Source organism: Petaurus breviceps, unplaced genomic scaffold (assembly GCF_028583685.1).
Source record: "Petaurus breviceps papuanus isolate PSGF00001 unplaced genomic scaffold, PetGlider_PUasm1.0 90977, whole genome shotgun sequence".
Lineage (NCBI taxonomy): Eukaryota > Metazoa > Chordata > Mammalia > Diprotodontia > Petauridae > Petaurus > Petaurus breviceps.
Window position 1 is genome coordinate 6,201,685 of NW_027187391.1, and position 16,098 is coordinate 6,217,782.

General features: G+C 37.1%; 1 protein-coding gene across 1 annotated transcript in view; it reads right to left on the reverse strand.

Annotated features, from left to right (window-relative positions):
* Positions 1 to 16,098, reverse strand: part of ECT2L (epithelial cell transforming 2 like) — a 101,590-nt gene that overhangs the window by 41,153 nt on the left and 44,339 nt on the right. Inside the window, exons 6-8 of the mRNA XM_069077241.1 lie at positions 14,138 to 14,306; positions 7,103 to 7,241; positions 4,727 to 4,895 (exon numbers count right to left, since the gene is read on the reverse strand). Coding sequence (XP_068933342.1) covers positions 4,727 to 4,895; positions 7,103 to 7,241; positions 14,138 to 14,306 — 477 coding nt within the window. The remainder of the gene's footprint in view (positions 1 to 4,726; positions 4,896 to 7,102; positions 7,242 to 14,137; positions 14,307 to 16,098) is intronic.

Genomic DNA, 16,098 nt, shown 5'->3' on the forward strand with positions numbered 1-16,098 from the left:
TATTATTATCCCCATTTTGCAGTTGTGGAAATTGAGGCAAAAAAGAGGTTAAGTGACTTGCCCAGGGTCACAAAGCTAGAAAGTCTGAGGACAGATCTGAACACAGATCTTTCTGATTCCAAGCCCAAAGTTTTATCCACTACCCTAATGAAAAATAAAAGTTAGAAAATAAATTGGATTTTGATCATAATGGGTTTTGAATACCAGGTAAAGAAAGTGTGAGTATCATTTTGTAGATAATACGAATCCATTGAAGGTTCTTGGCAAGAGGTGGTAATCACTTCAGAGCTATGTTTTAGGAAGGTTAATATTGCTATAATGTCAAAGGGGATTGGAGGCAGGAAAACTAGTTAGCCAACTTTCAGAAGTTCAAGCAAGAGGTTGTGAGGGGATGAACTAGGGTGGTGGCGGTGAGAATGGGAAAAAATTACATGTTTCAGAGATATTATAGAGGGAGAAATTTCAAAAATTATTGACAGAGTGGATGGGAAGTGGAGGTGAAAGAGAAGGTAAAGGAGAAGGAAAAATGAAAGCTGGCTGAAATTTCAAGTTTGAGTGAATGGGAGTGTGGTGGTGCAGCCAAGAACAATAGGAAAATAAGGAGGGAGCACATTGCTGTGCTTCCTCTGTCATGAAACTTCAGAATTCTACTGGTCTACTTCTGGTCAAGTTCGAGGCAAATATATGTGTCAAAGATAATTCAAAGAGAAGTAAAGAGTTCAAGACAAAAATAAAACTCTCAGGACTTTATAAAGATGAATCAAGCAAGAAGAACTTCTTTCTTCTCTCATCCTGAAAGCTGTAAATTGTGACTGCACTAAATCACAATCACTTGATTTGTTTTCTTTTTTTTTTTTTGCTTTTTGGAGGGGCAATTGGGATTAAGTGATTTGCCCAAGGTCACATGGCTAGTAAGTGTTAAGTGTCTGAGGTTGGACTTGAATTCAGGTCCTCCTGACTCCAGGGCCAGTGCTCTATTCCCTGTTCCACCTAGCCGCCCCAATCACATTCACTTGAGAAGCTTATTCCAATAAGAAAAAAAGAGGTGTGTTGCTTGGCTGTTGTAAAGGAATAGGAAGCTTTGAGTAGAAGAATCTTGTGGTTTCACTCTTTAATAGTAGTCACAGGCCCCAGGGAGGGGCAGGGGGCACTCAACAAAAATCGGGGTGATGCCAATCAGCATAATACTTTAGAACTGAGAATGAGATAGTCTAGCTACCCAGGAGCTCTGTGGTATATGCATGTAATGGAATGTTATTGTGCCATAAGAAATTACGAAAAAGACAATTTTAGAAAATCCTAGGTAGTATGAACTGATGCAGAGTAAAGTGAGTAGAACCAGGAAAACAGTTTATACAAAGACTGTATACAACAGTGTAAAGAAAAACAACTTTGAAAAGCTTAAGGACTAATTAAAGTTATGACCAGCAATATTTCCAGAAGACTTGTGATGAAACATATTACCCACTTCTTTTTGGAATGGCGATGGACAAAAGATTCAGAGATGTACGCTTTTGGACATGATGTCTGTAGTAATCAGTTTCTTGACTATGTCTATTTGTTTAGAAAGGGTTTGTTTTCTTTCTTTATCTCCATTTTCAATTGGGGGTAAGGATTCTGGTTGGGGGGGTTAGCAATTGTGATGCAAGAAAAGAAGGCCCTTGTAACATTTTTTTAAATGCACGGAACAGAACAAAAATAAATTCAAAAGGAAGCATAGAGAAGCCAAGTAAATAATACATCGAATTTATTATATACTTTAGAAAATATCAAGTGGTATCAGGTAGAGATTCATGGTTTCCTATAGAATCCTCTTTATGTTCTGTTGTAAATACTGAAATGTTCTTTTTTAGTGCTTAAATTCAGAATTTTACTTTTTTGCTTTTTGGAGTGTGGAAGGCAGGGCAATTGGGGTTAAGTGACTTGCCCAAGGTCACATGGCTAGTAAGTGTTAAGTGTGTGAGACTGGATTTGAACTCATAACCTCTTGACTCCAGGGCCGGTGCTTTATTCATTACACCACCTAGACTCCTGGAGAATATTTAAAAAAATATATATTTAAATCAATTGGCAAAGGATGTGAAGCATTCTCTTACTGATACATGTACATAAAATTAGTAGGAAAATAAATTCTATTTAATAAAACTTGCTAACATCTATGTGTAAGGAAACAGCTTTCAGACAGGTTGTGAACAATTTAGTTGTAAAAGGTAAAAAAAAATGAACTATGGCATAAACATGATGACTCAAATCGCCTAATAATGGTTGTAGAATGATGCCCTCTTTTGAATGTAAAGTTTGATGACTTGAAGAGGCAGAGAAGGAGATTTTATTTAATAAAAGCTGCTAAAATTTAATTATGAGGAAACATAGTTGAAAGCACCAACTGTTAAAGTGAAGATCTTTTAAAACTATGGAATGACTAGAGCTACTGAGCATTGTTGTCCTTGTTTATTTGCATTTAATGGTTTTAATATTTAAGAGGACAAAACTCTTTGGAGACTGGGACGATTAAATAAATATTGTTGATGTCATAGTGGATATTTGGCAAGTTTTTGTCTTATAAGTGAAAGGTGAATCTCTGAGAATCAGGAGGCTCTTATTTAAGCCTGTGATGTGTGTTAAAAGTAAGTGAAGAGGTTAAAGAAGTTTGAATGGAGTGATCCAGAAAGAGGAAGAGAGGAGTCAACTCTGTTTGAGCTGTGTGGAGGAACTAGCAGCAGGAGTAATCAGCTAATAGGAAAGCTTCAGCTGGAGGGCCTGATTGGTTGAATAAAGGTTCAAACTCTTTGGAAGAGAACTTCAATTCCAACCATTGCTCTTTAGCTCTACTTACTTACTCACTTACTTACTCACTCACTCACTCACTTACTTTACAGTTTGAGAGAGATAAATCCTCTCACAAGTGCCTATTACTCTTTGCTGCTCTCTTAAGAAGGAAAACCAGAAAGGGAAAGAAGGATTTGCAACTATTTTGCTGTATAGGAAGAGATACTGAGATCTAATTGAACAACTCAGCATCCTAGTGAGGAAAAAGCTGGCCGGACTTAACTGTATTGCTCAGAAACTCAACCTGAGTTGCTTTGTTATGAGTTCTGTTTACTACAAGCTCACTGGACAATGCAGAATCCTTCTAAGTGAAAAGCTGGCTCAGATTGTCTGAATTGCCCAGAGAGAGGCAGCCTGATCCTATGTAGATCTCTAGCTTAGAAAAACTGCTAACTAATTTAAAAGCTTTCTCAGCACCCCTTTAATGACGAACATAAAGAGGATATATCCAGCTAGAAAGCAGTGAGAGTCAGAAGGAGAGTAGTTAACAGAGAAGCAGTTTTATGTTGATGCAAATATCCTCAAGTGGATCAATAACCGCAAAACCTGCAGTCCAAGTTGTAAGTAACCATAAAAACAAGGGCTTTCTTCCTTCATGGGCTTCCCTTCTAGATTTCTGTGTTTGCTTACTTTTTCACACACATCCTGATTGTGCTGTTTGCAAATTATGATCCAGGTTTATGTATGGGTTGTGATATAGTTATTTCTTCACTTGTTTTACTAAATGAGTATCTGTGATGTGATTATTCTTTTGTCCTATTGCTAAGTAAATAGTTGTCTTCTAAATGTGTCATCACTTTTAATAGCCGGCTTGTGTAAATGGAATTATATTGGTGGGGGCTTAATAGCTAAAATACTGAGTAGGGAGAGTTTATTCTTCCACAACAGGGTTACCCGTAGGGCCTGAGAAATGTTGAATATACCTGTGATGGTGGTCCTTCTCTAGGAACCTAACCTGCCAATGTGAGGGCACTTAGAGTGAACAAGCCATGCTACAGAGAAAGTAGATGATTTAAGCTTTGTATGAGGGATGACATTGAAGGGGTGTGTGGAGCACTCCAAGCATACATTACAGAGGTCTAAGCAAAGTCCAATGCAAGTTATAATATAAAAACACTCTGAAAGGCAGCTTTAATTCTAAAACATTCTTTCCTGCTAACAAAATAATTATAGTGATTTCTGAAGGAATTTTCCCAGTCTCTTACAAAAAATTTCAATAAAGTAGATTTCAATAAAGTCTTTTGGCTGTTGGTCCAAGATGAATGAACCAATGTTTTTATTCCAACTAATATGTCTAGGTGGTTTAGTAGATATTGCATTGTACTTGGAGTCAGGAAGATCTGAATTCAAATCCAGCCTCAGACAATGACTAGCTATGTGGCCCTTGGCAAGTCACTTGACCTCTGTCTGCCTCAGCTGAAATGGGAATAATAATAATACCTACCTTGAAAGGTTGTTGTATGGACCAAATGAGATAATATTTATAGAGGAAAAAGTGCTTAACATAGTACCTGGCACATCAGTTAAGATAGCTCTCTTTTTCTATTGATATCAGAAATACCTCCATTTAAAAACTCAATTCAAAATTTTGTTCTTGACAAAATTGTTCTTGGGGAGGCTAGTGTTGCAGTGAATAGAGCACCAGCCCAGGAGTCAGGAGGACCTGAGTTCAAATACGGCCTCAGACACAACACAAAACTAGCCGTGTGACCTTGGGCAAGTCACTTAACCCCCAATTACCCTACCTTCCCCCTTCCAAAAAGCAAAAACAAAACACAACCCAAAACCCAAGACAACTTATCCTCTTAACTCTAACATTACTATAAAGACTATCAGAAAATGGACATATTAGAGCATAATAGATAAACAAAAAAACTTCTACTTTCTTTGAAGTTACCTTGTAGTAAATTGATTTCTCTGGAATCTCCATCACTAAATATACCAATACTTTGTACATTCCGACCATCAAGAACTTTTTCTACAAGCAGCAGTAGACTTTCCAAAGTCAAGCCAGTATATTCATACACCAGAGGAATGACACCAGTCTTAACACTGTCCACAACCATCTAGAGGAAAAATTTGAGTTTCAGAAAATGAAGTTCACTTACTGACAATAGTTATTAATAAGCAAAATATAATTAACATTAAAATAACATTTATTTTTAGAAGGGATCTATTATTTTTTGTTATAAGACCTCTTTGAACTCCATGGAAGCCTCTTTCTCCATCACTTCTTAATATTAATCCCCAAACTTCCATCTCTGAGGAGCTACCTGTTTTTATACAGATCCATCCTTTCCCATCACCTTGTATCCAAGAAGATAGCTAGCTGGGCTTAGATGTAAAATCTGGAACCTTAGAGTAGAGAAAAATTAATTGACTCCCAAAAGGAAACGTACAACCTTGGTTTTCGCCCTGATTGTCCCCATGAGTACAATGAGTACAATCCCTTGTTCCCTTTAAAACTCTGATCAAGCAACACCTTCCACATGAAGCCTTTCCTGATCCCCCCAGCTTTCAGGGTACTCCCTCTTCCAGCAAAATAAACCAATAATTTATTTTGTGTCTGTTTATATATACTTATATACATGTTATCTTCTCTGATAGAATATAAGTTCCTTGAGGTCAGAGACTATCTTGTTTTTATTGTATTTCCTAGTACCTAACACATTGCCTGGCACATGTAGTAGGTACTTAACTGCTCATTATTTTCAGAGTTCTAACTAATTGAGCCAGCTAATTAAACTCAAACCTATTGTGTATATGGGTGACTAAATGTCACAAATGATAGAATACTGGGCTTGGAATCAGGAAGACTCATCTTAATGAGTTCAAATCTGTCCTCAGACACTTACTAGCTGTGTGACCCTGGGCAAGTTACATAATCCTGTTTGCCTTAGTCCCTCATCTGCAAAATAAATTGGAGGAGGAAATGGCAAACCACTCCAATATCTTTACCAAGAAAATCCCAAAATGGGGTTAGGAAGAGTGGAAAACAATTGAAAATGACTGAACAACAACTGTGTATATATCAGGAAAGAATGGTATATACACTCTTTCTTTCTCTTTCCATATGTATGTGTATACATATATGTGTGTGTATTTTATTCGTTTTCATATGAAAAGTTTTTTTAAAATTTGAATCACATATTAGAAATTTCTTGAATAACTTATAAAAAATATCAATTTTTGCCTCCATTGAAAAAGTCTGTCTTTATTATGAAGGCCCCCTACATTGTTTATTTTTTTAATTCTTGATATCTAAGTGAAAAAATTTAAATGGGTACCTTGATTTTTAGATAATATCTTTTTCAAAAAGATCAAAAGAACACTTCACTACTTCAAAAATCTATGTGATCTCATTGATAAGGGCACCTTTCACTAATACAGATAGCAAAGTTCTCCATGCCTTAACAGGTACTTTCATGACTTTTGGCTAACACATTCATCATCTGATGGTTAAACTTGTGGCATTGATTTTCTCTGCCCTTTTATTCTGAAATTAGTACAAACTGGCCTAGTCAGTGTCAAACTCCAATAGAAAAGAATCCCTCTAGGCTGTATAGTGACTTAGAAAACCAGAAATTAACATCTATGTTTTATTGTACTTTTGCTTATTTTGTTAAACATTTACTAATTACATTTGAATCTGGATAGTGGGAAGTAAATTTGATTCTCTCTGGTCTAGATGACCCCTGACATCTCTTTTTAATTCTTAAGTCTCTAAGCTAGGCTGGGCCTCAGAAAATACATATAAGTCCTGCCTTTATATCCAAAAGGCACACCTCAAAGTCATTTTTGTGCTTAAGTAATGATACAGAATTGGGTTTGAAACATTCTTTGAGGAGGCTGGTCTCATGTTATTATTTTAGTCATAGAGAAATTTGGGGAGAAATCTGAATTGCATTGTTCTTTATCTTTAATGTGGCATATTAAGTTTGATTATAGGATCACAGCCCTAGAAAGGCTTCAGAAGCTATCTATTCTAACTCCTTTATTTTACAGATCAAAAAACTGAGTTTGGGTAAGGGTGAGGGGCTTAGCCAAGGTCATAAAGGTATTTAACATCAGAAGCAGAATTTAAACCTGGGACTTCCAGCTCCAGAGACATTGCTCGTTCCATTGTACCATGCAACCCCAAGTAGATCAAACTCCTTTCCTTTTACAAGGTACACAGTTCAGAAGATGAGGCACTGAGGATTGCCATTGTTACTTTATTCCAGATCAAGACAGGATATACAGAAACGTATTGGCCTTATGACAAAATTAATACCTCATATGCGGGAATCCGAGATGATATCAACACTAGAGAAGTTTGGGCTGAATGTGAAAAGCTGTCATACTTCTGATCCCCTCCGTGGTAATGCTTATTTGATAACAGAGGATAAGAATGACTTCCAGGCACATTCTTTCTACAGGGGAACAAATGGGGGAAAAAAGGAATATCTTAAGTTGAAATCTCTTCTACGTGGATTATGAAAAATAGAGAGGAACCAAAATACATCCTGGTCATCATAAATATTCCACTAGATATGTTGATCTCATCAATTTGGGAGTTCATTCCATTGGTGCAGATTTGTCACCCTTCCAAAACTGCCCATCCTATCTGACTCTTATCTATGTTCTCCCCCAAATTCACCACAGATGGTCTATCTAACATGTTGGTAGCCTTTCTCACATTTGTGACATTGTGAAGACACCAGTGGAGCACATAAGCCATTATGTGCTCTTGTACAATTAGCCCATCTTTTCTTCATGTCATGAAGTTTCTCAACGTCATCCTTTCCCCTGTTCTTTGCTGTTCTCTCTTGGTAGTCTGTTATAGCCTGCTGGCACTCACCAAGCACCTTCTTATTATCCTCTGTGGAATACTCTACTTCATAAAATTACAGAATCAAAGCCGTAGAACTGGTAGGAACCATAGGGATTATAGAGTCCAACTGCCTCATTTTACAGTTGAGGAAACTGAGGCTAAAAGAAGTTAAGGGATTTGCTCTTAGCCACACAGTTAGTTCGTGTCTGAGGTAGGATTTAAACCCAAGTCTTTCTGAGCCCGAGTCCAATATCTTATTCATTATATCATGTTGCCTCATCTTTAGAAGCAGTCATATTCCATGTCTTGGTGGCATATAGAAAGATCAGTAAAATGTTATTATTTTAAAAATCAACATTTGCTTTCAACGAGAAGCTTGGGGTCAGGAAAAGGGTGCAATGTCCTGAAAGGAATCTATCCACTCTCTCCATCGTTTCAACTTTGGCCTCAACTCACTGTCCATCTGTACTATCTATCCCAGGTATAGATAATATTGGGCAACCTGTGTCCAAATGCATGTTGAAATCTGGGCAATAGGCAGTGTTCATTCACTTTGCCTTTGCTGGGTAACACAGGTCACACTCCTTTGAGTGATTACAGACTTCATCCAGAATACTCTTCAATATTTTGGGGGCTTGATATGATCAACATAATGTTATCCACAAATAGGAACATCTGAAGGATTTCATCATCCACTGGGAATCTGTCTACCTGTACAATGCTCTGGATCTCCTCCATCACGATGGTGAATACTTCTGTTTAATATCTCATCTGAATTTTGTCAGAGTCATTGAACAGGTTTTTCCTCTGTTCTATCTTCTAAGACATCCTGAGTAATCTTGATGTATGAATGGGAGGCGTCTTCTAGTAAAAGAGTTTGGAAGGTAATGTTCTGTTCCATCAAATAAAATTCTTTTTTGTAATCCCTGAACAATAAGCACAGTGGGATCTTATATTCTCTATGTGACACCATAAATCAAAAGTTTAATCTTAATTTATAAAAAAAAATGCTATCTCAACACTCAGTCCTGTCTGTATTTTTCTTTTGTGTCTCTACAAATCCCCTTCCTGAGTGTAAAAGGAGCTAAATCTCCCGGTTTTATTACTGCCTTTCTGGTTAAGCTAGCAGAAAGAAACAAAATGCTACCTAGAGTATTAATAGCAGTGATACTTTCAACTTTTCAATTCTTTTTGGTCACCCCATGTTCAGCGATGGAAAACAGTATCCTTGTTTCTTCCAGCACTCTTGGTTACATATCATCTGTGTCATATTGTCTTCTCCTGATATCTTCATTGAAATGCATATGCTTTTCACAAATCCTCAAAATGTAGTCTCTCTTTGGAGTTATAAAGTTTCAAAATTTCAATGTTGGTTAATGCATATTTTACCTTTTTCCTAATAAGAGGGGAAAAAATTAAATCTCATTGTTATTTGAAGTCTTAAGTTCTTAAATAGAACTGGCCATGTATAGATAGTAACAGCAACAATAATAATAACTGATGTCATAGAGCACTTTAAGGTTCACAAAACTCTTTCACCAGAACAACTTTGTGAGGTTAGATAATGTAAATGGTATTATTATTTATGTTTTACAGATGGGAACACTGAGTCTCAGAAAAGTTAAGTGACTTGCTCAAGGTCACACAGTATCAGTGCTAGGATTTAAACTGAGGTTCTCTGATTCTAAATCCAGTTTACTTTCCACTGCAAAATGCTTTTGCTACTTTGTAAATATGAATAAGTATGTAAATAAATATTAATTGATTCACAAATACATAGGATATTGTATTCTATTATCTCCAGTGTTATTCTCTGACCATAAGAATCTTAGACTTGCCTCACTTTTTTTTTGGACCCTACAATGTTATATGATAAATTGCAACGGTAATGCATGGTCTATTTGAGTTGCTATGAGTAGACAATTGGGGAAGAGGGTCCAGGAATTTTAGAAAAATGCACTGCTGGTAGCATGGTGCTAGAAACAGGGCAGGACCTGAATCAGAAGGAAACCTGTTTCAAATCCTGCCTCTGTGCCTTTCTAGCTGTGGAACCATGGGCAAGTCATTGACCCTCTCTGAGCTTCAGTTTCCTTATCTGCAAAACGGATTTAACAGGGGTGGCTAGGTGGTGCAATGAATAGAGCACCAACCCTGGAGTCAAGCGGACCTGAGTTCAAATCTGGCCTCACACACTTAACACCTAGTAGCCATGTGACCTTGGGCAAGTCACTTAACCCCAATTGCCCTGCTCTCCCCCCTCCAAAAAGCACACACAAAAAAAATAGATATGATAATACCTGTAGTACTTATAAGGTCATTATGATGAATATATATTCATAATATTTGTGTAAATATTAAAGCATTTTATAAATATGAACTATTAATTTATAAAAGTTAGGTAAATTCTGTACCAATGATCAAGAAAATGACTGTTTTGAATGCCTTTTAGGAGTATTTCTAAATCTAGCTAGCCCTATAATAACACCAATGCAGTAGGAGATGACTGTCATGTCACTCTATAAGAAACAACAACACACACACACACACCCACACACAGAATGAACCATTACTTCTGATAGAAGCACATCAGAGAGAACATTGAAGGGTATAGCTATCATTGACCTGATAATATCCTAGTATCACTACCCAAACCTTTGATATATGTTGGGCCTAAGAGTTCCAGTGGTTTGCAGAATAGTACAATGCAACTGATTTTGTCCAAGGACACATATAGAAGAACTAAATTTGAGGGAATTTAGAAACCTAGATTTCCTAGAGCTGTTCTATTCTGACACAAAGTCTACTTTCTCTCATTCTTCCCAAAATAATCTGTCATGTGTCGCAGTATAAAGGCCAGTCTAATACCAGTTATCTGTACTTTTATAAACTACTTGAAGGCTGGCTTGGAGGGAAAGAGACACTCTCCTTAGGGCTATTAGCAGTACTCCACAAAGCAATTACTCTGTTTTACTGACTGTGTTAACACCAGGGCTGAGGAAAAGCCCATTGTTAAATTTTCATTATGAGCATTTATACCGCAGAAATTTATTAAGTGCTACAAGTCAGGGCTTTATTATTGCTTTGCTGATTATCCAGACTTAGGTAAGTGTTAATAAAGCTGATTAACTTTAAAGTGTGTCTGTATGTGTGTATGTATGTATGTATGTATTTTCCCCCCAGATAGCCATGTTGTAAAATATTTACCCACACTCCTTGCTCTGTAAACATTGTCTGAGTTCAGAAGGAACACAGAAAGCTCAGAAAATGAAGTCATCACCAGGTCAATAGTAATAACAATGACTGGCATTCACATAGCATTTTAAGGTTAAAAAGTGCTTTATATCTGTCATCTCATTTGAGCTTTATAACACCCCTGGTTTACACCTTTCTACTACCTCAACGGGACCTCATTTGGACATGCTACAAATTCTCCAATAGGTCACATCTCATCTCACGTGACTTTTGTCTGTTTCCTCCACAGAGAGTGTATACCCAACATGTTGGGACCTTCCTCTGACTTGATATTATTTGGTTATAAATGAAGCATGGTCTACTGGTTATCCTTTAGTAGCAACATCTTCTTCTCTGGTCATACATTTCTCTATCATCTTTTTGCCCACTTCTGCTGTGTCATTGCTTATATATCCAGTCGTGGCCACCATGTCTCTTCATTGCCCTTTGAATGATCTGTAACCCTAATTCTTTTTTTTTTTTGAGCCATCAGGGTTAAGTAACTTGCTCAAGGTTACACGGTCAGTTATTTCTGGGTGTGGTGCTGAGTATCTGAGCCTGGATTTGATTCCCAGGTCATCCCGACACTGGAACTGGTGCTCTTACTTGCTGAGCCACCTGGCCGCCCCTATGTAACCCTAATTCTTTTGAGACTATGCTAACCCATGCTTCATTCACAATCATAAGACATTACTAGAATACAAATGTTAAAAGACATGCCTTTGTTTCAGGGAGATGCTTGACCTCATTAAAAGCACTATTATTTTCCAAATTAAATTCAGCTTACCTTCCTTGGCCTATTCAATTCTAGACTGATTTCACTGTCTATCTGTGGTGTCTATTCACAATTTACATCGTGGTGGGTCTGCTCTCTGGGATATCCACTGAACTGGGTATAGTCTGGACGACAGACATGCTTCATCTACTTGGTTTTTCTTGTATAGATCATAGGCTTACAAAGGGAAAAGACCTCAGGGGTCATCTAGGCATCTAGTCCCAACCTATCATTTTAAAGACAAGGAAAGTGAAGCCCAGGGTTATGACATGACTTGTGTAAGGCCATAGAGCCAGCGCTCTCACCAAGGGGCTCAGCCCAGAAATCTAGCACTCTTTTCACTGCGCCATTTCTCTCTAGATATTTAGCCTGGCTTCTTAAGTACCTGCAGATTTTGATAAGAAGGCTTTGCAGCATTCTGGAATTTGATGTAATCACCAGCACAACGTCATCCACAAACATCCATCTGGAGGACCTCACCACCCGGAGGAAATCGTTTCATTTGCACTCTATGCTAGACTTTCTCCATGCAGGCGACAAATACCTTCCTGTTTTATGCCTGACTTGAGATTTATCATCATAGAATTATCAAATTTATCTCTTATGTTTTCCAGCTATTTCATATGATGCATGAGCTACATGTACATGAGCTAGGCCTTGTTTGAGGAGAATCTTCAAGAAAGAATTTTGCTCCACCTAATGAAAGGTGTTTTGTAAAAAATATACGAACAAACAAGAAGCATAATGGGCCACTTCTATGATTTTAAAGATGTGACCTACCATGAAATATTATCTATGAACCCCTTCTCATATATTCATCAAGGATGTCCTTCATATGTGGGTACAGTGTTCTCATAAATATTTTTTCAATCCAGGGAAGAAGTTATTAATATGTTGCCTTAGTCTGTCCTATCTCTTTAGGAAAAAGATTGTTTGTGGCCTCAGAGGGATTTCTAGGCTTTTTCTTTTTTCCTCTTTGTGGCTATTGATTTATACTGGTTAATCTTCCTTAAGAACTGATAATAGCCTGTGTTGATTTCTATTGTATTTCCCATTTCCTATTTTTGCTATCATTACCTTGTTTAAATAGTTAAAGTTGGAGTTATTAATTGCAAGTCATATTGCCTCATTTTTTTCTACTTTGGTATTGATTTTGATGTTGCTAATAACAAGCTCATCTTCTGAGTATGTAACTGGTTTGGAAATGGCTCTCACATTGCTAATCAGTCATTTCCTATCTGTTAAGATAGAATAAATTTCATTTTTCGATGTTATTCAGTATTTGCCATGTCCAGTACTTCCCAACTCTCTTCTTGAAAAAAGTATTCATGAAATGAGGGCACAAGGCATTTGTATGGTTTACCAGCCTTTGACCACTTTAATTTATTTATTGTGAGCCATATATCACAGTATTTTTTCACCATCTTCCCTTATGTCTATCTTTTCCCTGAGTATGAAAATGCTGATTTAATTCAGAGAATCTTAAATTCTTTTTTTTTTTTTTTTTGCTTTTTGGAAGGGGGAGGGCAGGGCAATTGGGGTTAAGTGACTTGCCTAAGGTCACACGGCTAGTAAGTGTTAAGTGTGTGAGGTCAAATTTGAACTCAGGTCCTCCTGACTCCAGGGCTGGTGCTCTATTCACTGTGCTACCTAGCCACCCTTGTGACCCCTGAATTTTAAATTATTATTATTTTGCCTTTTGGAGGGCAATTGGGGTTAAGTAACTTGCCCAAGGTTACACAGCTAGTTTTTTTGTGTGGGTGTTAAGTGTCTGAGGCCACAACTGTCTCTAGGGCCGGCGCTTTACTTACTGCGCCACCTAGCCGCCCCTCAAATCTTAAATTCTTGATAGAATTTCTCTACCTTCTCATCCTCTGTAGAGGATGTTGGTATATAAGCTGCAATTATTTTCATGGTAATATTTTTTCTTTTACAAATGTTTACCATAAGCACTGCCATAGGAAATAAGCGTTCCATGAAATGGTCTTTCTTGTTGCCTTTGCGTGAAGGATAAAACCACTCCTGCCAAATCATTTATTTGCTTTTCCACTGAGAGACTGTAAGACATCCTTCCATTAAGCTGCAACTTCCCTTTATCTGCTGGTTTTATCTATAGCAAGAATGTCAGTGTTGATATGGGTCAATCCCTTCAGCAGCATGTTTATTCACTGGTCACTAGACAAAGATCTTACATTTAGAATAAAGCAGTTAAGTCATTGTTAAGATTGCCTAAATAATAAAGTACTGATACTAAATTACCATCAAATACTATATAAAATCACAACACAAGCTAGAATGATGTTTAGAAGAAAAGTAAAAATCTGAAGTCACATGAAGCAACATATTAGAGCCATAGATAAATATGAATTGAATTGAATCATTTAATAATTAATTGAATTGAATCATAATCACGTTAACTGAATTGTTTGAACATTGGATACTGAGATGCTGGGAATGATCTAACCTATAAAAAAAGGAGATTTGCTTACTTTTTAGGTAAGGCTTCTAAAGATGCTAAAACAAGCTGTTTCTCCAAAGCTGCACTCAATCCTATGCGATCCTTTATAACCTGTGGCAGTTGTGGCTGGCATCTGGATCTTAACATTGTAGAGCAACACATTCCACTCATCCAAGGGGGCCGAACTTTGAATAACTCTCCTGAAAAACAAATATCACAGAGTCTCCTATTTACTTATAGATGTCTCTAAAGACATGTAGATATTAATAAAATCATCAAAAATAAAATAGGAACTAGGGGAGACAATCCAACTGAAAATAACTAGTAGATTTTATTTGCTCTTGGTATTGCAACTGAAACTACCTAGTGATTTTAGCTAGAAACCAACTATGACAAGAAAATAAGTCATTGTCATATTTGGAGAATTGATTATGTAATTTAAATGCTTCTCCTTCCTTCTTCCTGAATTTAAGCCTTTTCCTTTTTATTAGCCTCCATAGTAGAGATGAGTAGGTACAAAGGAAACACTCCTTTCAAATCTCAACCTCAAATCAATCTTGCCACTTAATTTTTTGAATCCCAGAAATACAAAGCTTTAGCTACAAATGTGACTGGTCATACTTTAACTTCTCTCCTATATTCTCTCTCTAATTTATCTATTCTTTGCCACACAGAGGTTCACAGATTTAGGACTTGAAAGGGCCTCAGAAAACACTTAGTCCAAGCCTACAGATGAAGACACTGAAGGTTAATGTGACTTGCCCAAAGTCACACAGGAAATGTATCACAGGCTTAAGTTGAAATTAAGATCCTCTACCTCCAGAACCATGATCTTTTCATTGTATCATGATGTCTCCTAGTGCCCCATCCCCCTTCCTTCTCCTACCCTTTTCTCCCTCCCTCCCTCCCTCCTTCCCTTCCTCCCTTCCTTCTTTTCTTCCTTCCTTCCCAAAGTCCCAATCCAGGTTCATATTTTTACTGCATTCCTCATCCTTAATCCTATTGATTGCTTTCCTTCATCTTGTTTTTCAATTGTAAAAACATGTAGTATCCCTAGATACCAATGAAAGTGATCTTACTTGAGCTTGTATAAACGCTTTCATCAGAAATATTATGGTACAGCATTATGGAGGTAAGAATGCTTTAATTACATTTCTTTCCAGTGCAATATTAAGAAAAGACTAACAAGAGTATCAACAACCATAATAACTAACAACAACAATAACAACTGACATTTATAGAACACTTTAAGGTGTGAAAAGTGTTTTACAGACACTATCATTATCACCTCACAACAACTCCATGAATTGTTTGTAGAATTATCACTAGAGGTATCTCTACTTTCAGATAAAGAAATAGGCTCTTCCAAGATAAATGACTTGTCCATGACCACAGAGCTAGGTCAGAAAGAAGATCTGAACTTTGATATTCCTAATTCTGAGTCCAGAATACCTTATAAAGACTTCAAATTTTACAGAAAAAAAATATAAAAGACTATTCTTGGCTTCTACTCCTCATTAGGGTTTTTTATACTTAAGAAGGCCTTTGTCTTAGAAAATATAACATACTTAATTCAACTCTTCTACTTGGGTAAATTGCTAATAAAACAAATCACAAAGCATTTTTTTACCTACTTAAATAAAGGAGATTCATGATGTAATGAAAATAGTGCTAGACTTATAGTCATCAGACCTGATTTGGAAGCCCAGTTCTGTGGGAACTGGGACCAGTGTGTAACCTCCACAGGCCTCATTTTTTTTTTTTAATTAAGCAATCTTATTTCTGGGTGTGGTGCTGAGTGTCTGAGCCCAGGATTTGATCTCCAGGTCGTCCCAACACTGGAGCCGGTGCTCTTACTCGCTGAGCCACCTGGCCGCCCCTAAGCAATTGGGGTTAAGTAACTTGCTCAAGGTTACACGGCCAGGTGTTTCTGGGTGGGTGCTAAGTGTCTGAGCCTGGGATTCGATCTCCAGGTCTTCTCAACACTGGAGC